The 25143-nt window shown below is 49.0% G+C and overlaps 1 protein-coding gene across 1 annotated transcript in view; it reads right to left on the bottom strand.

Annotated features, from left to right (window-relative positions):
• Positions 1 to 4330: 4330 nt before the first annotated feature.
• The window catches only part of DLGAP3 (DLG associated protein 3), a 55648-nt gene continuing 34835 nt past the window's right edge, over positions 4331 to 25143 (bottom strand). Inside the window, exons 6-12 of the mRNA XM_036256363.1 lie at positions 22714 to 22927; positions 22137 to 22450; positions 21678 to 21763; positions 7873 to 8357; positions 6656 to 6747; positions 6249 to 6392; positions 4331 to 5185 (exon numbers count right to left, since the gene is read on the bottom strand). Of these exons, the coding sequence (XP_036112256.1) occupies positions 4967 to 5185; positions 6249 to 6392; positions 6656 to 6747; positions 7873 to 8357; positions 21678 to 21763; positions 22137 to 22450; positions 22714 to 22927 (1554 nt within the window). The 3' untranslated portion in view covers positions 4331 to 4966. The remainder of the gene's footprint in view (positions 5186 to 6248; positions 6393 to 6655; positions 6748 to 7872; positions 8358 to 21677; positions 21764 to 22136; positions 22451 to 22713; positions 22928 to 25143) is intronic.

Raw genomic sequence — 25143 nt, 5'->3', positions numbered from 1 at the left:
CCCACAACCTGGGCATATGCCTTGACCAGGAATCGAACCAGCAACTTCTTGATGCATGGGTCAACGCTCAACCAGTGAGCCACACTAACTGGCCCTTTCCATTTTCTTTACGAAGTATCTGTGGCTCATTTTTCAAACTTTAGGAATACCACTATAGAAGCTTCCCGGACTACATTATTACCCTTCCTCTATAATCTCAAAGAGCTCAATGCTAAGTTCTAGCAGTGGAGATGGAAAGAAAGGAATAGTATAAAGAAATATGCAGGAAACTGTCATTAGCAGAACTTGTTCTCTAATTGAATAGGTAGACAGGAGAAGAGGACAGAATTACATAGAATAACCAGCATTCAGTCAGCCAATTAACATGTGCTAGGTATCAGTGATCCAAAAAAATGACTGGGACCACCCCTGTGCTCAGTTCTCTTACTCTTGGAGAAGCAGACTGGTCTACAAAATGTCAACAGAGGAGGAGCCCCAGGAAGAATTAGGGAAGGCTCTCCAGAGGAACCTGTCCTTGAGCTCACTCCCAAGTGATGGCTAGCAGTTGTATCAGGCAGAACTGAGTGGGGCTCAAGACAGGAATCAGATAGATGTGCGTTCAAATCCTGCCTCTGCTGCCTGCTAATCTCAGAAAAGCTATGTTTTGTTTTGGTTTTTTTTCTTTATTGATTTTTTTAGAGAGAGGAAGGGAGAGGGTGAGAGGGATAGAAACATCGATGAGAGGGAACATTGATTGGCCATCTCCTGCATGTCCTCCACTGGGGATTTGGCCCACAACTTGGGCATGTGCCCTGACTGGGAATTGAACCAGCAACCTCAGTGCATGGGTCGACACTCAACCACTGAGCCACACTGACCGGGCGATTTATTTATTTTTTTAATCCTCACCTGAGGATATTTTTCCATTTATCTCAGATAGAGTGGGAGGGAGGGAGAGAGAGAAAAAAAACATCAATGTGAGAGCGACACATGGACTGGTTGCTTCCCGCACAACCCCGACGAGGGCCGGGGATGAACCGCAACTGAGGTACATGCCCTTGACCAGAATCAAACCTGTGACTCTTTGGTCTGCGGGCCGATGCTCTAACCACTGAGTAAAACGGGCCAGGGCAGAAAAACTATGTTTTTTGTTTTTTTGATACATGCCCCTAGAGGGAACCGAACCCAGGACTGTCTGGTCCACAGGCCGACTCTCCAGCCGCTGAGCCAAACCGTGTTTTTTGTTTGTTTTTGTTTTTTATCCTCACCTGAGGACATTTTTCCATTTTTTGTTCAGATAAAATAGGGGAGAAAGAGAAAGAGAAAGAGAAAGAGAGAGAGAGAGAGAGAGAGAGAGAGAGAGAGAAACATGGACGTGAAAGGGACACACTGAGTGGCTGCCACCCACATGACCAACCAGGGCTGGGGACAAACTGCAACCAAGGTACGTGCCCTTAGCAGGAACCGAACCCAGGCCTCTCTGGACCGCAGGCCGACACTCTAACTACTGAGCAAAACTGGCCAGGGCAGAAAAGCTATGTTTTTAAATGGACAATAATAGTATCCACCCCCTGGGGTTGTTCTGGTTACTAAATCACCTAATCTGTATAAAGTGCTTGGCATAGTACTCAGCATCTCATAAGTGATCAGTGAGTGGTCACTGGTATGTTCAGTATACTCCAGATTTATTTCTCCTTTTGTAATATCCTATGTCCATTTATGGCATTACTTATTCACTAAGCCAAAAGCCTGAGTGACATCTTCAAGGTCTCTTCATCTTTGTGTTATTCCCAAGATCCAATTTATGCATAGCACCTATGCCTCCTGAATGTCTCTCAAATTAATCATCATTCTTTTTTTTTTAATATATTTTTCTTTATTGATTTTTAGAGAGAGAGGAAGGGAGAGGGAGAGATAGAAACATCGATGAGAGAGAACATTGATTGGCCGCCTCCTGTATGCCCTCCACTAGGGATCGGGCCCACAAGCTAGGCATGTGCCCTGACTGGGAATTGAACCGGCGACCTCTTGGTGCGTGGGTCAATGCTTAACCACTAAGCCTCACCAGAGGGGCAGTCATCATTATTTCTTACCTGGACCACCTTAGCAACTCCCTCAATGGTCTCCCTTCCTTCCATTTTCCCTTGCAGTACTTTTCCATTCTGTTGGCCAAAAGGTCTTTCAGAAACTTAAAACTCTATTTCATCCTGCAAGACCCAGTTCAAAAGGTCCCTTTTACAGAAAGTTTTCCCAGACTCCCTGGCTGCTAGAGGCTCCCTCCCCCAGTCTCTTTAGCCCCTCTGGGAGAGCAGGTCTCCCTCATATGATACCTTTCTTTTTTTTTTTTTGTGCCTGGCTATGGCCAGACTGGGGGCAACTCAAGCACAGGGAGTAGATCTAATCCTCCATTTATCCAGCACAACTACCCAGGCCACAATACCCAAAGGAAACTACCCACCCCCAGCAGCCCCATGTAGGGGTATTTTAGACATCATAGAAGGATCTATAGAAGGATGCAGATGCTGACCTGTTTCTCCCTGTCCAAGCCCATATACTTCATGGTCCCGAGAAAGCTGGCCCAGTTTCTGGGAAAAGACATAGATTCATAAAAAAATTGATTATGTAGAGGGTTAAACTCAGACTCAGCCACTTCTCAGCTTTGTGATTTGGGTAAGTTGTTTAGCCTCTCCAAGTTTCAGTTTTCTGTTCTGTAAAATGGTGGTGATTAACAATATTTGCTTCATAGGATTGCTCTGGGTATTGTCTAGTTCAAACCTCACCCGTGACCCAACATTAGAGATGAGAAACAATCTCAGAGAGGTAATGACTAAGCCAAAACCTTACTTGTCAAGTCTACAGGAAATAGACAGATGGGCCTTTCTGGTGGAATTTTTTAGACAGTCATCCAATCTAAGTGTTCCCAGGCCTAGCTGCCCATCATAATAACCTGGAGCACTTGTTAAAAACTCCTTTGAGGGCTATTCACTAAGTCCTTAACAGAGCCCAGGAATCTGAGATCAGCCTGAAGCTGATTCACTTTGGGGAATTCAGAGCACATGGGGGCCCTCTACAAACTTCCAGTGGTCTCATGTGAGTGTGTGTGTACAACCTCTTGCTTTTCGGGTGGTCTCCCAAACCAGTCTGTAAAATATGTTTATGCCACTCTCCTGTTCAAAACCTTTCCATGGCTCCCCACGGCCCTCAGGACCCAGGCCTACCCTCAAGTTGCCCAGTATGATCAAGCCTCAGCACTCCCAATGCCTTTCTTCTCCAGGCCCTTACACAGCTGTTGTCTAATCTTGGAACATTCTTCCAAGCCCCAGCTCTCCGACAGTGACTAATACCTCATCAACTTTCCTGCACTCACCCTTGTATTTCATCTGCTTGTCTACCAGTTTTTCCCATGAAACTATAAGCTCCATAAGGGTAGAAACTACACTTGTTCAGGGCCATCTCCCGGTGTTGGATGCCAACAGTGATTCTTAATAAATGTTTGCTGAATAAAGGAATGAGAACTGGCTAATCCAGTGTGGCCCAGAAGAGCAGCCAACCCCCTGGAAATCTTTTCCTCCTGCCTCGGGGTGATACATCAACCACAAGGACTATTTAAGGACTGGGAAGGTGGCTTTCTGGGTGGACACTGCTATCAAACCCTTTCTTGGCTAGCTAAAAGCTCATGGTTAGCCAGACCTGGGTCCACCACCCTGTGACTTTAGACAGGTCACTTAAGCTTTCCTGAGCATCCACGTTCTCATCTGTCCTAGGATGAGCCACATTCATACAATGCATTCTCCCTTTGCCTGACCCACTGTAAGTAATCGATAAATATTAGCCATTAGATTTATTATTTAGTTTCCAAGGGAAGTTCTGTTCTCTCCCCCACCATAGTGCCCACCCATAGGAAACAGAAAATATGGTAGCACTAAATTGAACGATTTTTTGCTGATGATGAGGGATGACTGAAGCAGAGGGAACACTAAGCCCTCAGGGGAAGGGAAACCAGTATTAGTCCATATCGAGGAATAACCACACTCCCTGTTTATTGAGCACATGCTGTGTGCCAAGGCACTGGGCTCTGGGCTCCCCTCTCTGGGGGATCCTGGAGGACTGGGAGGCAAAGGGAACGGAGTGGGGCAGTGGAAGCCCTCCCCTTTTCACCCCACGTGGACTCCTCCAGGTGGCTCAGGTCCTTCTGTGGCCACCCAGGGGGCCACATCTTTCTCCAGTTGGGTCAGGCAATCCCAGCCCTCTCCAAATCAAGAGCTTGGGCTCCCTGCCTCGCCTCCCTCCACCCCAGTCCCCCATGCACAGTGCAGAGGTGGCTTCTTCAGGAGAGAGCAGATGGCTCGAATGCAGTTCTGCCGTTTTATTTTTCCTGGGATACTCAAGGGGATGTGGGAACAGCCACAGGTGTGGTGAGGGGAAGCCCCCATCTCCCCTCCCCAGCAGCTGGGAAAGGGGAGAGGCCCAGGCGCCCTGGTCCTGGGTTGGTCCAGCCACTGTGGTCCCTGGGCCTGGTGGGCTGAGGGCTGAGGATGGAGCCCCTGGGAGGGTGGGGCGGGCTCCTAGGCGGGGTTCAGGATTCTTCATAAAAAGCCACGAAGCTGATCCCCACGAAGCCCAGCCCCGCGGGGTGGGGGGGACGCAGAGCCCAGATGGGGGACCCGGCCCGGCCTGGCCCGTGGGGGGGGAGTAATGGCAGAGATGGTGCTTATGGGGAGGAGGTGGGAACGAAGCGTCGGACCAAGAGGGAGGTGGGCCCAGGTGGGAGCGCAGGGCGGAGAGGCACGGCCCCCAGCCCGGCCCAGGCGCCTTCGCGTGGGGTCAGGAAGGTAAAAAACCCACGAGTGTGACAGGCAGGAGGGCCGGGGCGTGCGGTGCCGGCGGGGCGGGCGCACGGGGCAGCCCGCGTTCACAGTGACCTCGACGCTGGGTGTACAGTACGGGTAGAAAACCGTGGCCCGGCGGGCCGGGCGGGCCGGGCAGGTCACAGCCTGGTCTGGGCCTCCGGGATGTAGATCTCGATGCTGTCGGCGCTCTCGGTGGCCGAGCTGTGGCGGAAGGAGGCGGCGCGCTTGGCCGCCAGGAGCCGCTTGCGCGCTTCCTGCCGCTGCCGGTCCACCGAGTCCAGGGAGCGTTCCTTCACCGGCACGCCCCGGCCCCGCGAGGGCTTCTTTGGTATCGGCGGAGGGACCTTCTTCTCCTCCTGCGGGGAGACGGGCGCTGGCTTAGTTGGGTGGGTGGGGGTCCCTCCTGACTTCCCAGTCCACAGCCCTGCCGGCCCAGAAGGATTAACCTGGGCCCCGCCAGAAGCTGCTCTGTGCGCCAGCACCCGAAGCCCCGAATATACCTGTTCCCACACGGTCAAAACCCACATTTTTCTTTTAAAAAAAATGACTGATTCAAAGGCCCCTTGGCGGCGCCGTTCTTGGTAACTGTAATGAGAGTGTTCGCTCCCTCGGGGAAGTGAATGTTTTCATCCCAGGTCTGGAGGGAGGCAGGGAAGGCATTGGGGGTTCACTGGGACCTGTCACAGACAAGCTCTAGTGATGACGCCTGAGGGGACCCTCAAGCTCCGGGCTGAGGGCAGTCGCCCTTCGGAAAGCGCTAGGTCTTCTCCCTCAAACTGCAGCTGGCCCAAGGAGGCTGCTGCCACCTCGAGGTTCTGGCACTTAGGCAGTGCTGAGCACTGGGGCCAAGCAGACAGCAGTGACCAAGAGTGTGGTCATTATAATTTTTTTATAGGCCCACTGTTTCAATGCTAAGCCTGGTTACACAGCAGGAGGGTTGGAAGCCACATCACACCATTGGATGCTAAGTGTGGCGTGCTGGGGGAAGCATGCACTACGGGTGTGAAGTTCGCAGCATGAGTTCAAGCTCAGAGTCGAACAATTCAGCTGAAAATCAGCCGAGCTGAAAAGATTCCATTTGGCTTAACCTATAGGTGTCTCAGGCAGAGACAAAGCCACATGCAGAGAGTTATTCCTTCTCCACCCCAAATCTAACACCATCAGTAGTCACGTGGGTATGGACGGCCTACAGGCAGCTCTTGGATCATGTGACCACACCCACTGCTTTTCTTCAGACCAATATCATGTTCAAGGAGTGCGGTCATTTTAAAAGAAGATGGTCACCATCACCTGTCCAGGGCTGCCTTTGCTGCCCATGGGTCTCTTTTCCTGTCCCCCTCTCTCCCCACCCCACATGCTTCCATGAAGAAGGGCATTTTCCAGGGTCTGGACTCTTGGCTTGAAGAGACCTTCCCCCACCTTAGGCTCCAGGAGTTTCCAGCTGTTGGCCTTGAGTTGCTGTAGCTCCAGGAACTTGAGGGTCACATCCTCGATAGAGAGCTGCAGGAGGTCCCAGAAACCCGCCAGGTCCTGGAAGGTGGGCACAGGGAACGCAGTGGGGTCCTGCAGAGGAAGGAGACAAAGGAGAGAAAGCCAGTCGGGGATGTTTGAGTCCAGCCAGGGCCAGAGAAAGCCCCACCCACCCTCACTGTCAGGAAGCCCAAGTTGGGAGAGCGGGGTGGGAGGATTGGGAGACAGGGAGGCAAGAAAGCCCAGGGTTCTCATTCTTGGGTACAAACACCTGGTCTCACCGCCAGGCATACACACACACTGGGTCACCTACCAGGTACACACATCTGATAGGCTGTACACCCAGAGGCACTCACCATGCTTTGCTGACACAGCCGGAAGAACTGCTGAACCTTCTGGGACAGGAGAAGTTGTGTACTGCCCACAGCACTGCGGATCTTCTCCAGGACTGGGGAGCAGGAGATTCAAGGGGAATGATGCCTTTCCTTCCCCCGCCTCCAGGAGTCCGCCCTGGCTGATTCTTACCCTTCTATTATCTGATATTTTCTATCTGTGTGTTTCCTCCTGCCCCCTCCCCATCTCATCCTCAGGTTCCTAACAAGCAGCTCACATCCCACCAAGAAGACTGTATCTTCAGACCTTAATGTTTCTTCCTTCACACAACCTACATTTCTGGAGTACGCATCCTCCCGTGTCAGAGAACGAGAACACCAGCCCCAGCCTAGCTCTACAGCTGAGCAGGCACTAGCTCCATGACCACCTACTGGCTGAACTGTGTCACTCACCAGCATACAACTCCTTGACTTGTAAAAAAAAAAAAATCTGCTAAATAGCTGGGCCAGTGTGGCTCGGTGGATTGAGCATCCTCCCAAGCACCAAGAGGTCACCGGTTGTATCTGGGTCAGGGCACATGCCCAGATTGCAGCCATGACCCCCACTAGGGGGCATGCAGGAGGCAGCTGATGGATGTTCTCTCATGGATGCTTCTCTCTCCCTCTCCCTTCCTCTCTCTCTAAAAAAAAACCACAGTAAAAACTATTTTTAAAAAAATTGCTAAGTAATTTCATGTATCTGACTCATGTCTTCCAAGTCAGTATCCCATCAATTGGGGACCCTGAGGTAAGTCTGTATCTCCCCCCAGATTGAACTTGCAGGGAAGGGCCATGTCTTCCTAGCTTAATCTTCACTTACGCCTCAGACACGATCTGACGTTGTGCACTGCCTGCCCCTCTGCCTTAAGTCCTGCTCTCACCACCTGGATCAGGCCCAGATCCCCACCACAGCAGATCAGAAGGTTCCCTTGGCCCCATGGACTTGGTGACTTGGACTGGCAGCCATCTCCTAGAAGGCCCAGCCTGGTCACTTTCCCCAGTCCCAGCCCTGGCCTCTGATGCTGCTCCCTGCTTCCTTCCACGAGTTCCAGAACGCCTTGCTGCCGGTGGGGACCCACCAAGGTCTGCTGCTACAGAATCAAACAGGACGGCACCCTCACATCCAACCAAGGAGCTCACCTACTGTGCGGCTGCCTCTCCCACCCGCAGCCACGACCCCTCCACGCAGTCCTCTCACTCACTCTCCTCCGGCAGCTCATAGTCCTCCGCCTCGCGCTCCATCTGCTGGCACCAGTGCTCCAGCTTCTCCACTTCTGCCCTCAGCATCTTGATGAACCACTCGCCGTCCCGTGGGCAGGGGGATGTGCGGCCTGAGTCGGGGAGGCTACGTGAGCCACGCTCCATCCAGGAGTCCCGGCGGCCGGCCCCGGGGCCAGGGGTGGGGGCAGGAGCAGGGCCTGGCGACCCGTCGGTGGCCGGAGGCTCATACGGCAGTGGGTAGCCCTCGCGGTAGGCCCACTGGCCCTGCGTGTGGACTGTGCGGAAGACTGAGTAGGTGGGGGCCCGGGGTCCGGGCTGGGGTTCAGAGGCGTGCCTCTGGAAGGAGCGTCCGAACTGTAGGGCCTTGTCTTCTGTGGCCACGGAGGCCAGGCCGGCCAGGCCTTCCAGCTCCAGGTCTGCCTGCACGCCGGCCGTCACACTGTTGGAGCGCTTGAACCTCGCCCGCCTGGTGAGAGAAGTGGCCGCTGTCATCCCTGCCCCTGCCAATATCATCCCAGCCTTCAACCCCACCCAGGCTAAAAGGAAAAGGAAGGAGAAAGGACACCTACAAAGTGATGGATGACCTTTACTATATTAGTCCTTGCAACAGGTGGGTACATAATCTACCTACCTGTTGCATTGCCTCTGGACAGGGTGATATTTAAAATAGTTAACCTGTGCAGAACAGCTGCTGGTATACACCAAGGAAAACAGACTCAGCCCAAGTACTAGAGCATCACCCTACAGAAGCTGGATTGGGGGCGGGGGGTGTACCAGAGGAGCCGGGGAGGGGCCAGGGTGGTGCCTCTTTACCAATGAATACAGAAGTATTTCAGCATTTTAACAAATGCTATGTCTTTGCTAATTTACCAGCTGTACAGGTATGCCCTCGGCCTTGCAGAGATTAATAAAATTAAGGCCCAGAGAGGCCCCCGGGCCCCGAGCTACAAAGTAGCAGAGCCAGGATTTGGACCCAGGGCTGCTGCTTCCTCCACAGCCCAATTACTTCCCAAGGCACCAGCTGCTAGAACATCAGGAAGAACTGCCTTGGAGCAGCTGGGGGGAAGGGAGGCAGAAGCAGCTGGGAGGACTTCTCCTCTAGGGACCCCACGACTCAGCCCACAGCCTGGCCAGACACAGTCAGCCGGTGCCAGTTGTGAATTAAGTTGTTGGCAGGAATGACATAAGGCCTGGAAATTTCTTGTCTTTGAGTTAATAATATGCAAATCATATGCAATACAGAAAGTCAACTGGCCTTGTTCTTTTCCCCTCCTGGGTTCTATGAAGAAGTCAGTGGCCCCTGAGGTGCATGAGGCTGGGGTTAAACAATACTTGAAGTGGGAGTCAAGAGATGTGGGGATGGGTGGAGACATGAACAGAAGTTTAGGTCTGGAAATTTAAGGACCACAAAAAAAAAGACTCATGTGTCCTAAGCAACCTCTACCCTTGTATGGTCAGGAGACAGGGGCCTGGGCACCAGCTCTAAGGGCCCCTCTAGCTTCCCAGGAGGTTCTCCCAACCCCCACAACTTCAGCCTTCCTCTTGCTGCCCAGGTCTTCTCCCCCCGCCTGCCTTGCCTGCCTGCTTCCCTCCAGCTGGCGGGCTGCCTGCTGGGAGCCTGTTGCCATAGAAACCAGGCCCAGAAGGATGCTGCAGGACCCAGGAAAAAGAGATGCACTCATGTGCAGTCTCCAACAAGCCCTATGTCCCAGCCCCCACCCAGAGAGAGAGAGAAAGAGAATAATATATCACATTGCTTCCCACATGGTCTTCACCTTGGTGTCTGCCCTGTCCTGCCCTGGTCAAGACTTGCATCACTCTCAGCCTTGACTGTTGCATCAGCCTCCTTTCAGACATCTCTGCCTCCACTCAGTACAGCACAGAGGAGCACTGGATTAGGAGTCAGACCTGAGTACTAATGCTGGTCTTGTTGTTACGTGCCTGTGGGAAGTCACTCACCCTCCAGCTAATATATATGTATGTGTGTAAAAAATATGTGATTATATATCATATGTAAATATACACACACTATATAGAATGATAGGAATGGACTGGTAATTGCTAAGGCTCCTCCTCTCTCTCTAATTACACCTTGTATATTTTAAGATCCGGGACCCAACACTCCCTCATCAGTCTATCCAAGACTGGAGCAGTCTTCCTAAAGTTGACCTCTGCTCAATTCATTCCCCTGTTCAAACCTCTTCCATAGCTGCCCAGTGCCAACCAGGTATAGTTCAAGCTTCCTATGCTAACATCTACCCAATGCTAGCACCCACTCTAGATGCATCCTCCTCTCCCCTGCAGTCTCCTTATTCCCCAAGTAGATTATACTGGCCCTAATTCTAAGCCTTTGCCCATTCTACTCCCTTGCCTGAAATGGCCTTCCTCCTCCTCGCTCCCTGTGCATTCTCTGCCCAAGTCTCCTCGTCTTCTGTGAACCTCCAGACTGCCCCCAAGACCAAGCTCTGTTCCTTACCTCTTCTCGCATTTGGAGGAAGACCCACTGTTTCATTACATTGTTCTGTTTCTGGTGAGTCTCATCTAACTGAACTGTTAGGATGAACTTTGGCTCTTTTTGAATATTTTTGTGCCTTTGAGCTCCAGTTAGCCTTTGGCTCCTTCAGAGCGCCAGCAGTTGTAAACCACGCAGATAACGGTGGGGCTTGCCCCAATAAACACAGTATCGAAGGCATGCCTTCCCTGCTTGCATTCCTGTTTCCCCCACAAAACACAGATCTGTCCTTTGGTACCACTGGTTTGCTGCCTTTCACCTGTCCCCTCAGGGGTCCTGAGAGGAGCACAGCCTGTCTTGATGGAATAAACCCCAGAACAGAAGCATAAGTATCCCAGGCTTCATGGTTCTCCAGTCAGTACCTCAAGGAGCTCTGTCTTTGGGTATATTTCAAGGAAGACCAACAAAGTTGAGGATTTATGGGATTACTGGAAGCACAATCCTCATCAACACTCCCAGCCAGGGGCTAGAGATTTGCACAGCACAGGCAGGGATCGGTCATCCTTGTGCAAGTGGTATTTATAACCAGAAGTATGGGACAAGATCATCCAAGAAAAGAGCAATGGAACAAAAACATAAAGCCCCAGGGAACATGGACATTTCAGGGGTGGGGTGGAGACATTGTAGCCCCTGAGGTGCCTAAGCCAGAGAGGACAAGAAAGAAAACAAGGACAAAGACACTTAAAGTCAGATAGAAGACAGATGGGTCTCAAGAAGAAGTGAGCAACCAACATGGAAAATGCAGCCAGTTAAGAATGAAAGGTGTGCCCTGGCCGGTTTGGCTCAGCGGTTAGAGCGTCCGCCTGCGGTCCGGAGAGACCCGGGTTCGGTTCCCGCTAAGGGCATGTACCTCGGTTGCAGTTTGTCCCCGGCCCTGGTTGGTCGTGTGGGTGGCAGCCACTCGATGTGTCCCTTTCACATCGATGTTTCCCTCTCTCTCTCTTCCTCTCTCTCCCTCCCACTCTGTCTGTACAAAAAATGGAAAAATGTCCTCAGGTGAGGATAAAAAGAATGAAAGGTGTCCATTGATTTGGTAAAATGGAAGACACTGGTGATCAGAGCAAGTCAGTCTGATGGAGTATGGGGCAGACGCAGACGGCAGGAGTTGCCAGGAGGTGGAGAAAACTAGGCAAGACAACTCTTGAAAAGAGCTTGTTGAGAAGGGAGAAAGAAAGAAGACCGTGTACCTTTAAGGGAGAGCTCTTTTGATTTGTCAATTATATCTCAATAAATCTGGGGAAAAGGAGAGAGGGTATTTCGTTTAGGATGGTTCTCACAAGCCATATCCCAAGGCATATCTGGGGGGTAAGCAGAATAATGGTTGACCAAAGAGGTCCATGTCCTAATTCCCAGAATGTTACTTTCCATGGCAAAAGGGACTTTTGCAGATATAATTACTTTAAGGATCTTGAGATGAGAAGAGCCTGGATTATCCAGGTGTGTCTAATTTAATCACACACACAAAAAAAAACCTTATAAGTGAAAGAGGAATGCAGGAAAGTCAGAGTCTGAGAAAAAGCTGGGACCATGGGATCAAGGCTGGAGTGATGTCAACACCCGGCCATTGCCGGCTTTGAAGACAGAAGTGAGCTACAAGCCAAGGAATGCAAACAGTCTCTATAAACTGGAAAAGGTGACAGGTGGATCCTTCCCTGCCTCTCCAGAAGGGATCAGTTTAGCCCAGTGAAGCCCAGTTCAGACTTCCAACCTCTAGAAATGTATAATAGTAAATATGTACTGTTGGAGGCCACTAAATTTGCAGTAATTTATCACAGCAGCAATAGGAAATGAATACAACCTGTAAACAGAAATCAATTGACGCTAGAGAAGAGAGCCAGTAGTCCAAGGAACCAGAGATAAGGGAGATGAATAATAACGAACACCCTCTGAGCTGAGTACGTGCTAAGCACTGTACATGAATAAGCAAGCTAGATCCTCACTAGTCTGATAATAAGGGTGTTAGTACCACCCCTACTTACAGATGAGAAAACAAAGGCTTAGAGAGGTTAAGTGACTTCCTAAGATCAGACATTTATCAATTTATCAGTATGGCTGTGGAAGCCAGCTCTTAAACCATTACACTCCACCGGCCCCCTGGGACTGAGGGGGAGGGGCGGCTGTAAACAAGAAGGCATAAGCCCTGGCCAGTTTTGTTCAGCAGTCAGAGGGGACCAAAGAGTCGCGGGATCAATTCTGGTCAAAGGCATGTACCTCGGTTGTGGTTCAATCTCCGGCCCTGGTTTGGGGTCATGCAGGAGGCAACCAATCAGTGTGTGTCTCTCACATCAATGCTTCTCTCTCTCTCTCCTCTCTCTCCCTCTCTCTTTCTCTCACTCTCTCCCTCCCTCCCTCCCTCCCACTTTATCTGAAGATCAATGGAAAAATATCCTCGAGTGAGGATTAAATAAAAAAATAAAAAGAAGACATAAGCCTCACCCCTGAGGCAGGATTGGTAGAGGAGGCAAGGGAAGAAATGCAAGTAAGTTAGGGTTTGGTCCAGAAGTGGAGAGAGGTCCCACAACATGACCTCAATCATTATAATAAAGTGAGGAGGGAGGTTTTCTGCTGGATATTTGGGGGTGGGGAGGTGGGGGGATTGAAAATCAGCAGCTTTAGGGGGCAGCCCTGCAGAATGATTAAGCACATGTAACTCTGGAGCCAGACTTTCTGGGTCCAACACCCAGCACTACTGCTTGTGCCTCAGTTTCCGCATCTATAAAGGAGAGTGATAATAGTACCTGTTTATAGAATTGTTATGAGATAAGAAATGTAAGAAACTTAGAACAATACCTTGTCTGCCCATTGTAAATGTTAGCTATTAAACAGAGAGGCAGGAAGGATTGTAGCTCTTGCTGGAATAAAAGGAAGCTAGACAAATAAAATCATGAGAATGTAGCACTGAGAACCCAGCTAGGGCATTGTAGTTATTAATTATTATGATTGCTGTTGATCAGTTCCATCTGTTCTCCCACAGCACTCTGAATAAAACCTCTTTTATACTCCATATCACATTGTATTGCAGTAAGTTATTTGCATATCTATCTCCCTTCCTAAATAGGGCTGTTGCTCATCCTTAAATGTTAGTTGAATGGCTGGTTGGAAGAAAGGACGGTAGAGACCACTAATCATCCCCAACATCCATTCTTCCTTAGTAACAGAATCCCACAATTTTAGACTGGACACATTGCCACTTGTAATAATGATTTGTTTACCAATCTCTTGCAGCTAGATGGAGCCATATGTGGCTCAGTTCCAGCTCATAGGATATAAGCAGAAGTGGTATGTGCAGCTTCCAGGAAATCTTCTTAAAAGGAGAACTTGCCTTCTTTGTTCTTTACTCCTCCCTACTGACTAGAATGCAGACTTGATGGCTGGACCTCAAGCAGCCATCTTGGAACATGAGATGGAAACCAAGTGCTAAGGATAGAGGAACAATAAAAGAGCAAGAGCCTGAGTCCTGACACTGTATAGCAGCTACCAGTCTTCAGCTGACTCTCTCTGGACTTCTGAGCAAGAGACAAACTTCTATCATATTTAAGTCACTGTCATTTGGGGGCTTTCTGTAACTCACAGCCAAATCTAATCCTAACTATAACAGATGCATTTTCAGGGTAGTTAAGTCCAGGGCTTATGTCCCTAGTTTTGTATTTGGCAGTATCTGCTGTGGTCTTTACCAATAGCTGTAGATATAGAAACTGGCTTCAGTTACGAAGTGCCATTAATTCATACAATGCCTTTTACAATAGTTTCTCCCCAAGCCTTTTGACAAGGTTAAGGAGGCCTCTCTCCCTTGAGTTCTTCAGGGTGACAACAATGACATTTCTGATGATTCTGGGAGTTGTTATTGAGGTTACTGCAGGGAGACGTTTCTACTGTGATTCTTGAAGGGATAACACAAGAGGCTCTGGGGAAAAACTGGCCCATCCCAGGAGACACAGGTCCGAGGAATGCTCAGCATCCAGGAGTTGTCCAGAGGCTTTGCCACGAGTACTTAGCAGCAGGCTGGCAGGGGGTGGGAGGGCGAGTGGGCAGGACGGAGTAAGGCAGGGACATTTCAGCAAGACTCAGCCATTGCACTACAGCTCCCACTTTGAGAAAGCATCTAAGAACTTAAACATATAATCAGTCGAGGTTCCCGAGTCCACCACCCCAGACTGGAGGCCATGACAGTGATGCCAAGGGGGGGCTAGGCTGGGAGATTTCAATGGAGTCACGACGGTCCGTCAGAAACCACCGTGGAGTTGACGGCTGAAGAATGGAGGCAGTGTCCACACCCAGGGCTTGTGGCCAGTCAGCGACGCATTGGTTTTGCAGGAATATAACTATTCTTGGAATATAACTTCATGAGGACGGAAGCTTCCTTTCCAGGGCTCAAGGGGCTCTGTTCTTTCAGCACACGCCCTTCTCAAGGTCCCAAAGCCAGAAAGGACCATGATGCTAAGGAAGGGGTATTGGGGGTAAATGGCCTCCCTACACAGACTTCTCCAGGTGGCCCCGGTTGGGCACAGCGGGTAAAAGAAGGGTTTTCAGTTAAAGTACAGGACTCCAGTTAAAATTTAATTTCAAATAAATAACAGAACTTTTTTTGGTATAAGTATGTCTCATGTTAATATTTGAGAAACACACTAAAAATTATTCATTATTTATCTGATGATCAAATTTAATCAGATGTTCTGGGAGTTTGATTGTTTATTCTATTTTGTTTTCTTTCTGCTAAATCTGGAATTTAAAATAAGGTCTAATGGGAGGGATCTAGAAGTGAAAGATACAGGAGATAGCCCTGGTTAGAGGGTCAGAGGCAAAAATCACATGGTTTCTGTTCTCAAAGGGCCCCAGGAACATTCTACCGATACTCACTTGATGTATTCTTTTATCATGATCCGAGGGTGATGGATCTGGGAAGAAGGTGGGATGCCCTAAGACAGAGCTGGTAACTGTTTCTTAATTATGCTCCCTGTCACCACAGGGCCTTAGTGCATGCTGGTCCTTCTGCCTGGAACACTCTTATCTCCCATTTTCACCCAGTTACTTTTTGTTCATCTTTCAGATCTCCACTCAAATGTCACTTCCTCGGGGAAGCCATGCCTGACCCCTCTGGCTGGGTCAACGCCCCCTATTGTACACTCTTGTAGTGTGCATTCCTCTCCTTTGTGGCACCTTGCACAGCTGTTACTTCTACTTCATTTATGAGGTTCTTAGATGAACGTGGCCATAAGCTTCACAGGGCAGGGGCTATGTCTGGTCCTGCTCATGTGTGTATCCTCACTGCCCAGCAGAGTCGTTGAAAACTAATAGGGATACAACAAATATCTGTGGACCAATGAACCTTGGGTGGGGGTCCAGTGGAGATGAAACTGAAGGGTCACCAGCTCCCACACCTGTGTATTTCTAAGCCAAGTCACCACTAGTGATGGGCAACTGGAAAGACCCACAGACGACTCCCAGCTATCAGAGGCAATAAATCTGAACTCCTCACCCAATAGGTTAGCAAGGAACACCCTGCAAGGCAGAAAAGAGAGACCTTGGCTCCCGGGCAAGTTTTAAAAGCCAAGTACAGAGAAAGAGAGAGACAGATACTGAGACCCATGAGACAGGAGCAACGACGAGAGTCCAAGAGCATGGGTGGCAGCTAGTCCTGGATATTTGCCTAGGAAGGCTGCTGGTATTCATGGCTCACTTTTATGTGCCAGTTGGGGCATGGTGTGTGGTAACTCGGACTGAAAGTGCCAGGGACACAGGGGACAGAAAGGACAGTGCAGGTGTATAACTAAGGATACCTACAGCAGACAAGCAAGGGAGCCTGGCCAGAAAGACATGCCAGATTTCTTCTCTCCCCACCTGCCACCCCCTTTGAAGTTCCAATGTGATCAGTCCCGAGTAATTCAGTTCTTTAGACATTTACCCAACACCATCTCACTGGCCCACCCTCCAAGACTTCCCTGAGCACCTACACAAGAGCAAGGAAGACCTCACTGTCTGCCTGTCCCCGCCCTTCCTGACTTCCCTCCAAATGCTTCTCAAAGTGGTCCACTTCTCTCCGTATCTGCTGCTATCAGCCTAGTCCAGACAACTGATCAATATTGTAGACTGAACCAACTTAGGAAGCTCCCACCACCCCCTAAACATATAGAAATGCTGGCTGAAGTAAAGTGAACAAGGTGGATTTGCTACAATGCCAAGCCTGAAATAGAAAAGAGAAATCTTCAGGTACCAGAAACAAAAAGGAAATTCGAAACACTAGTAGCGAGTGGGAATCTAAGCCAAATGAGCCACAGGAATATCAGGCCAGACATATGCTAGAGGCTAGATGGTAACACCCAGGGAGATTAAGAGGAAAGACCCTAAACTTGCGCATCCTGGGGAGCTGGAACAAGACCCTGTGCATAAAGCCAGCAGCCAGAAAGGGTCGTTTCATTTAAAACCTTGACTTGAAAACTCACATCATGATTCAGGAAAAATGGCCAGGAAGTAAGATGCTGAGAAAACAAAACATTAAGGCTGCTTTTTGTGTGGGTGTGGGGTTCAAATGAGTACTACCAGCGAAATACAGAAACCTCAAGCTGAGATATTAACTCTAAAACTGGTCTCAAGCTCATGAAGTACTTCGGCATAAAGGAAATTGAACCCATGAGGAAGGAGTGGGCAGCAACAAACAATAGTAAACACATAAATTGTTAAAACAAGTTTGTAAAACTAAACTATTAAACCATAAAAGATATAACAACAACTGATTTAGAACAGTTTTTTAAAGAGGTATAATCCAAAAGAGAAGAAGTATAATCAACCCTGGCCAGTTTGGCTCAGCAGTTAGAGTATCCACCTGCAGTCCAAGGGATCTCAGGTTTGATTCTGGTAAAGGGCACGTTCCTGGGTTACAGGTTCAATCCCCAGCCCCGGTTGGGGTTGTATGGGAGGCAATCAATCAATGTGTCTCTCTCACATCGACGTTTCTCTCTTTCTCTCTCCCTTCATCCCCCCCTCCCTCCCATTCTATCTGAAAATCAATGGAAAAATGTCCTCTGGTGATGACTGAAAAAACGAAGAGGTAATAATCAAAATACTAGATAAATATAACATGGAGGATGAGAGGACAGAGATAAGAAGGAAGTTAAATTGTTCCAAGGTACTTGTTTTGTGCCTAAGAAGGACAGAAATCATGACTACTTTTAGACTTTATTAGAAAAATGTAAAACTAAATATATTTGTTAAATTTTTGAGAAAAATTACTACTAAAATGTACTTCCAAACCAGTGGAGGGGGAAAAAAGAGACATAAAATAAACTTGATCAGTTCAATAGAAGGCAGAAAAGTAGGGGAGGAGCAGAGTAAAGAAAAGCATAGCAAATGGAAACTTTTTAGGTCTGGCCAGTTTGGCTCAGCAGTTGGAGCGTCAGCCTGCAGACTAACAGGCCTTGGGTTTGATTCCCGGTCAAGGGCACATATCTGGGTTGCATGTTTCATCCCTGACCCATGTTGGGGTCGCGGGAGGTAACCAATCGATGTCTCTCTCACATCTATGTTTCTCTCTCTTTCTCCCTCCCTCCCTTCCACTCTAAGAAGCAATGGAAAAGTATCCTTGGGTGAGGATTAACAACAACAACAAAACAAAAAAACTGCTGGAGTTCAATGTATCCATTTTTCCTCTTTGTCTATTCCACAGCCTCCCTTGCAGCTAGATAGCACCATGTGAGGAGGCTTCAGCCAATGTGATGTAGGTGAAAGTGTATGTAACTGTCAGAAAGTCTTTTTTTAAAAAGAAGGGCTGCATCCCTCCTTTTCCCTCCTTCCCTCCTACTGCTCAAAATGCAGACAGAACAGCTAGAGCTTGACCTTCATTTAGCTCCTTGGATGTGAGATGATACACAAAGGGTGGAAATGCAGCAAGATAGAAGGAACCTCAGGTCCTGACACTTCACTTCTATATCCAGGCTTTTTTTTTTTTTAATGAAAGGGAAAAACATTAAGACACTATTGAAGCCCTATTACAGCCAAACAATCCCAACTGATAATAGTATCAAGCAGAGTTTAACCCAGGAATGAAAGAATGGATCAACACAGAAAAATCCATTAATATAATCCACCACATTAAAAACAAAGAGAAAATCTATGATCATCTAAGTAAATTCTGAAAAATTCCATTCCCATTTTCTATTTTTAAAAAATTAAAATAAAAACTCTTAGTCAACTAAGAATAGAAGGGAATTTCCTCAACTTGATAAATAGTATTCATCAAAACCTGTAGTGAACATCATCATACTTATGAGTGGGAATTGAGAAAATACCCACTCACAACAGGATTGGGACAAGCATGGTACACTCAACAGCCAACTACAAGTCCTACTCAATGCACTGTTACAAAAACAAACAAACAAAAAAAAAAATTAAAAGAAAAACAGATTTAAACAAAATATCCTCATTTGCAGGAAAAAGTGACTATAGAAAACCCAGCCCTGGCCAGTGTTGCTCAGTGGTTAGAGCGTCGGCCCACACACCAAAAGGTTTCGGGTTCGATTCCCAGTCAAGGGCATGTACTTGGGTTGCAGGTTCAATCCCCAGCCCTGGTCAGGGTATATGTGGGAGGCAACCAATCATTGTGTCTCTCTCACATGGATGTCTCTCTCTCTCTCTCTCTCTCCCTCTCTCTCTCTCTCTCTCTCTCTCTTCCCTCCCCTCTCTCCCCCCCCCACCTCCCACCCTCCCTTCCACTCTCTAAAAATCAATGGAAAATATATCCTTGGGTGAGAATTAATAAAAAGAAAACCCATCATGATTTTCAGATAAATTATGAGTCCTAATAAAAGAAAGCAGCAAAGTTGCTAAATATAAAACCAATATATAAAACTTAACAGTATCCCCATACACCAGCAGTGCCCAAATTATAAAATACAATAGAAAAAATCCCCAGCACAAGATCTTCCATAATGCATAAGACCATCACCTTTCTTCCCCATACCACTATTCCTTCCCTCAAATTCATTCTCCACTCAGCAGCTAGTGATCTTTTATAAACATAAATTAGATCATGTCATACTCCTTCTTTCCTTCTTTAATCTTTTAATGGCTACTCATTAGCTATAATTAAATTCTACTTTTTTATCATGCCCATGTTCAGCATGACCCATGCCACTGCTCCATCTCATTCCACAGCAGCCTTGGGAACCTTCTTCCAGTTCCTGATGCAGGTCAAACTCTTTCAGGCCCCAGCATCTTCCCATATGCTATTCCCTTTTCCTGGAAAGATTCCCCCTCTCTCCCCAAACCATCACCTGAGTATTCCTTGTAATCCTCAAGTCTCAGCTTAAATATCACCTGCTAAATAAGGTCCCTTCTCTCCTAGCCCCCTTTTTTTTCTTTCACAGTCCCACCATAATGTGTAATAATACTCCATTACATATTATACTGTAATGAGTAATCATATTTTTATTCATGGATGACTTATTCACTGCCTTGATTCCCCTCTAAACCATAACTTCTATGAGGGCAAGAGTCATGTCTTTGATGTTTCCTTGAGTTTAACAGGAGCTGTCATATAACAGATGCTTAATAAGTATTTTCTGAATGAATGAATGACAGAGTTTGCTGATTTAGCTGGTGTCTCAGTAGAATGCCTACTGCACTCTTCCCAGGATTCAGGCTTGTTAGGAGAAATAGGCGGACCCCAGAGGTGTATCTGGATGAGAGAGCAGGAAGCCTCACGTTGGAGTGAGTGGGAACACATGGGCTTGGTTTACGATCCGTGGGGCAGTATTCGAGTGGGGGTGGAGAGGCAGAGTTCTGAACGTACAGCTGCGTCCATCGATATCTCCTAATCCACCTCTCAAGAAACTCAAGTCATGGACTTGAGGAATTGGGTTAATCATAAAGTGCTACTTTTATGTGATCTCTGCAGAATATTAAGAGTTTGGAGGACAGTAGCTTTCGGGAGTGATGGAGGCAACAAAAGCAAATCTTTACCACCCTTGATGGAGGCATTTCCAGCCTCAGGAGCATGTGGAGCTGCAGCGGGGGCTAGAGTACAAGTGGAGAAAGATGGTGAATTCCACAAGAACCCCAAGAATTGATCAGGTACACACACACACAAGACTCTGCAAGGGGTTCCCAGATATAGTTGGGAGAACTTTAGGGGAGGCCCAAGAATGGCAACTGGGAACTGAGAGAGCTGCAAGGGATTGCTACTGGGACTCTAGTGTATTCCTCCAGAGGGTATGTCCTGAACAACACAGATGACCGTGTAACTCCTACAGCCAGCCCCAGGCAGGTTCCCAGACACCATACTTAGGGCCACTGGCCTGGTAGCAGTGCAACCCAGTGGGCAGATGGGCCACATAGGTACTGCCACAGGGTCATCAGAAAAAGCACTTTCCCACAGGAACTCAACAAGAGAGGGAGGTCTCCCAGTATTCCCTCCAGAGCTCACAATGTTAATTTTTCCATTAGAAATTAGGGAAGCAATGTTTCTGAGGCCCCCTAATGCCAGAATGCTGGCTGCTGGTAATTTTACCATCTCGGGTACACCACTGACCCAGGCATATAATAGGTATCTCTGGTTAAATGCTGTGTGAGCCAAGTGAGGAGTAGTTATATGTGCCAGGGGCCCCTGAGACACAGTCTTCCTATTTATTTATTTATGTAACTCACATACTTGTACACCACAGGAAGTAACAAAGGCTTGCAAATCCTGTTATCCGTAAAGGACAATTGTTGGAGATCCACTCAGCACCTACCTGTTACCTCTCCCTACCACTCCCTCTCCTCAACCACTGTAAATCTCCTGTCCACCTCAGACCACCTGGGACAGGCATGGATACAAAGAGAACTCACTTTAGATTTGATGACTGCCCATCTCCTTGGATAACCTTGGCAGCTGCTCTGACTACTCCCCATTAAAAGGAAGCCAGGTTGGCTCAGCAGTTAGAACATCGGCCTGAAGACCAAAGGGTTTGGGGTTTGATTACCAGTCAAAGGCACATACCTGGGTTGCAGGTTCAATCCCCTAGTCGGGGTCGTGCGGGAGGCAACCAATCTCTCTCTCTCACACACACACTCTCTCTCTCTCACCCCCTCCCTCCCTCCCACTCTTCCACCCTTCCACTCTATCTAAAATTCAATGGAAAAGTATACTCGGATAAGGATTAACAAAAAAATAAAAATGAAAGGCCTTGGTCTCAGCCAGGAAGAGAGGGTGCCCAGGGAGACCAGGCCAGTGAAGTCAATATGCAACCCTTTCTCCTCTTTTCTTGCAAGGAAGCTTGAGATGACCCCATTCAGACCTACCTCTTGTCCTCTTCCACCTGTACGCCTATGGAGTGGAACTCTCTTCGACTCCTGTTCTCCGTGTCTGAGTCTGAGATAGTCTCCACCTGGTGGCAAGGTTGGGGAGTCAGTGGCAGGGACTAGACCAAGGATGCAACCCCTTCCCAGGCAGAAAGGCCAGCAATGCTTGAGCCCCAAGTCAGCTGGCAGATCCTGCAAAGACAATCTGCCCGAACAAGATGCGAGACTCAGAAGTCAGCGGCATCAAGGTGGCAAATTCTGGTTCTCCACTCGCCATGGGGACATGGGAGTGGGCTGGGGCTAGTTGGAGCAGCCCCGTCCACAACTAGGCACAGGGGTAACTGCAGCTCAGAGTAAGCCAAGGAGAAGGTCTGTGTGTCCAGAAGGCCCCCAATAACCCACTCAACCCATCCCACACCGGCCAGGTCCCGAGATTTTGTCTGCCCTCTCCTTCCATACCTGCACCCCAATAGACGGTCGCCACTTCCGCTGCCGCGCCAGGCTCCGCAGCTCCTCCCTGCCAGGAATGGTCTTGATAATGAGTGTGGGGGGCTTGGGGCTGGCCCGAGGCGGCACCGGCGCCAACTCCAGAGTGCGCGCGCCCATGGCGGGGCCGTCCAGCCCGTCGGCGGAGCTGCAGCGCCGGGCGGGGCCCTCGGCCGCGGTGAAGCTCTCGTGGGCGGAGTCGGTGCTGCTCTGGGCAGTGATGGAGATGCGGGGCGGGGCCTGGCTTCCCGGCGGGATGGGGGGCGGGGCCTTTCTGAAGTTGAAGGCTGTGGACAGGAACGCGAGACGCCGCAGGTGAGAAACGCGTCGGAGCAAGTGACTGTGTCCGACCACCCCACACACCCACTCGGTGCCCAGGGCTCCACGTGCTGCTAGGTACAGAGCCAAGGGTTGTTCTCCCCATCATCCACCCCGAGGGGTGAGCGATCTGCCCAAGGTCACACAGTACACCTGCGGCAGGGGCCAGAACCCGAACCCAGGGCGCTCTACAAGCTAGGGCCTGGCTGAGGCTGGATACTAGGCTACTCACAGGAACCGGGCCTCCCTGAGACAGAGGCAGGGGCAGCAAGGAGGGGCAGGCAGTCGTCGTCTTGAGAGCAGCCGGCCTGGATGGCCCGGAGGTAGCTGTGGCTCCGCATGCGGAAACAGCCAGGCAGGTCCAGGGCGTCCACGGCTTGGGATTCAAGCTCCCCAAACACAGACCCGCACACAGCCTCCAGTTGCTGGTTCAGCTCCTCGCTGAGCTGGGGACAGGGGCCAACAGAATAGTTACTAGGTTGCTAGGATGGGGTGGGGTTGTCTCTGAGACCCTTTGCCTTTGGAATTTGTCTAGATCTGCAGAGACTGTCTCTGTGCAAGTCTTCTGCATTTGGGCTGAAAGAAACAAACCCTCACTCTGCAAAAAAAGATGGAAGCACCTCTGCCCTGTGCTGCTCCCCAAAATGCCTTAAGGCTCTTTAAGACTTAGGGGTCTAGTCTACGGCCATACCACCCTGAACGCGCCCGATCTCGTCTGATCTCGGAAGACTTAGGGGTCTTTCCTCTAAATACTCCTCCCTCCACCCCATCTATGCCTCTCCCAGATGTGTGGCTGTACCTCAGCTTCCAGGCCACCCCATATTCCTCTCCACCTACTCCTAGCCCCTCATGTTTCTCTCATCTGACGCTGAGGAAGAGGACCAGGGACCTGACAGCCACCTTCTGCCCAGTATGTGGGTAGGGGGCTGCAGGGAAGGCCAGCTTTTATTTTATTATTTATGATCCACTACATTGTAAAACTGATTGAAAACCATTTGTAGAGATACATACCATGCAGCAGGACAGAAATTAACGGGTAAGTGATGGAGCAAAAATTATTAACCTTCAAATGTTCCAGGCCTCCCCCCACTTTCTGCCCACTAACCAGGGCTCTGATTTGGCTCACGGGTTCCTTCCCTGCCCTCCACCCCTAAGGAAAGCTCAGCCATTTCTGGACGAGGTTCTTGCTCTTGTTTCTGATATTTTGTGGTGCAGAATTCACAGTGATAAAAAAAAAAAAAAAAAGTAAAGCAACTAAGGAAAAAGCAAAACAAAAATTTTGTTCACAGAACCATGTCGCACAATACTGCACTAAGACTAAATATACCACGGAGGCTGCAGCTTCATTTGTGTTATATGAGCAAACTGGCACAAAGGAAAAAAATAAAGGTAGGAAAAGAGAGTGGGCCAGTGGTAAGCGCGCCACCCAGAGCATAGGATGGGTGCACATCTGACCTGAGTTTCAGAGCAGCCAGAGCATTGAGGCGCATAGCCTATGGGTCGCCGGCACGGGTTATGAGGTGAGACCACCTGAACTCAAGTGCTGGCTCTGCTATTTCCTAGCAGTGACTGAGAAAGTTACTTAAAGTTTTGGGGCCTCAGTTTAATCATCTGTCAAATGGGAATGAGAATAGTACCATCTCCATGGTCTATTTGAAGGAGTCAAAAAAAGAATCTGTGAGGCACTTTGTGGAGATATTGGCAGGTAGTAAGCGCCCAGTCAGTGGCCTGTGCGGGTCTCGGGACCTATCTGGTAAACACAGGCCAACGCTCATGAGAACCACAACTCTTCCTGTCACTAAGCCCAAAAGGAATTCTCCCATGAGTGATTATGTAGATGCCACGGAATGAAGTTATGGACGAGGGCCTTAATAGAATCCACATGGTGCGTGTGACAGCAGGTATCCCATGGCTGCATCTGTGACATCTCCCAGGAAAGGCTCGTGGCATCATATTTATGTACAGTCCACGGAGGCCCAAAGGAGTGGTTTGATCCATGTGTAAAATGCACCTCAATGTCTCCATAACTTAACCTCAAAAGCATAATATGGTGCCCCAGCCAGTTTGGCCCAGTGGTAGAGCGTCAGCCCGCAGACCAATGAGTCCCGGGTTCGATTCCGACCAAAGGCATGTACCTCGGTTGTGGTTCGTCCCTGGCCTTGGTTGGGGTCGTGCGGGAGACAATCAGTCAATGTGTCCCTCTCATGTAGATGTTTTTCTCTCTCTCCCTTTCTCTCCCTCTCTCTCCCTCCCACTCTATCTGAAGATAAATAGAAAAATATCCTCAGGTGAGAATTTTTTTTACAAAGCATAATATGGTATCACAAGATTCTGCATCAAATTGAGGAGGAATTTCTATCTTATTCTACTGACGGGCAAACTAAGTCTCAAAGAGTGCAGATGAATTATCTAAGGATGCCTAGCTTGTATGTGGTAAAACCTGTTAAATGCCAGATTTCCTGGCTCTCATGCCAGGCTGACTGAGCATCAGAATCTCTCAGAGAGCTTGTTAAACAGACATTAACTCAGACCCCACCTCAAGGATCTGACCCCAGGGTTTTTTAACTATATGCCTCTCTTTGCTTTGGCTGCTCTGAAGCTCAGAGCCAAATTTGCTGGAGATTCAGACTCAGTGGTTCCAATGTGGGACCAGCAGTTTAAC

The sequence above is a fragment of the Molossus molossus genome, unplaced genomic scaffold (assembly GCF_014108415.1).
Source record: "Molossus molossus isolate mMolMol1 unplaced genomic scaffold, mMolMol1.p scaffold_m16_p_12, whole genome shotgun sequence".
Taxonomy (NCBI): Eukaryota; Metazoa; Chordata; class Mammalia; order Chiroptera; family Molossidae; genus Molossus; species Molossus molossus.
The sequence above is the reverse complement of the archived record's forward strand: the minus strand, read 5'-3'. Positions and strand labels throughout refer to the sequence as shown.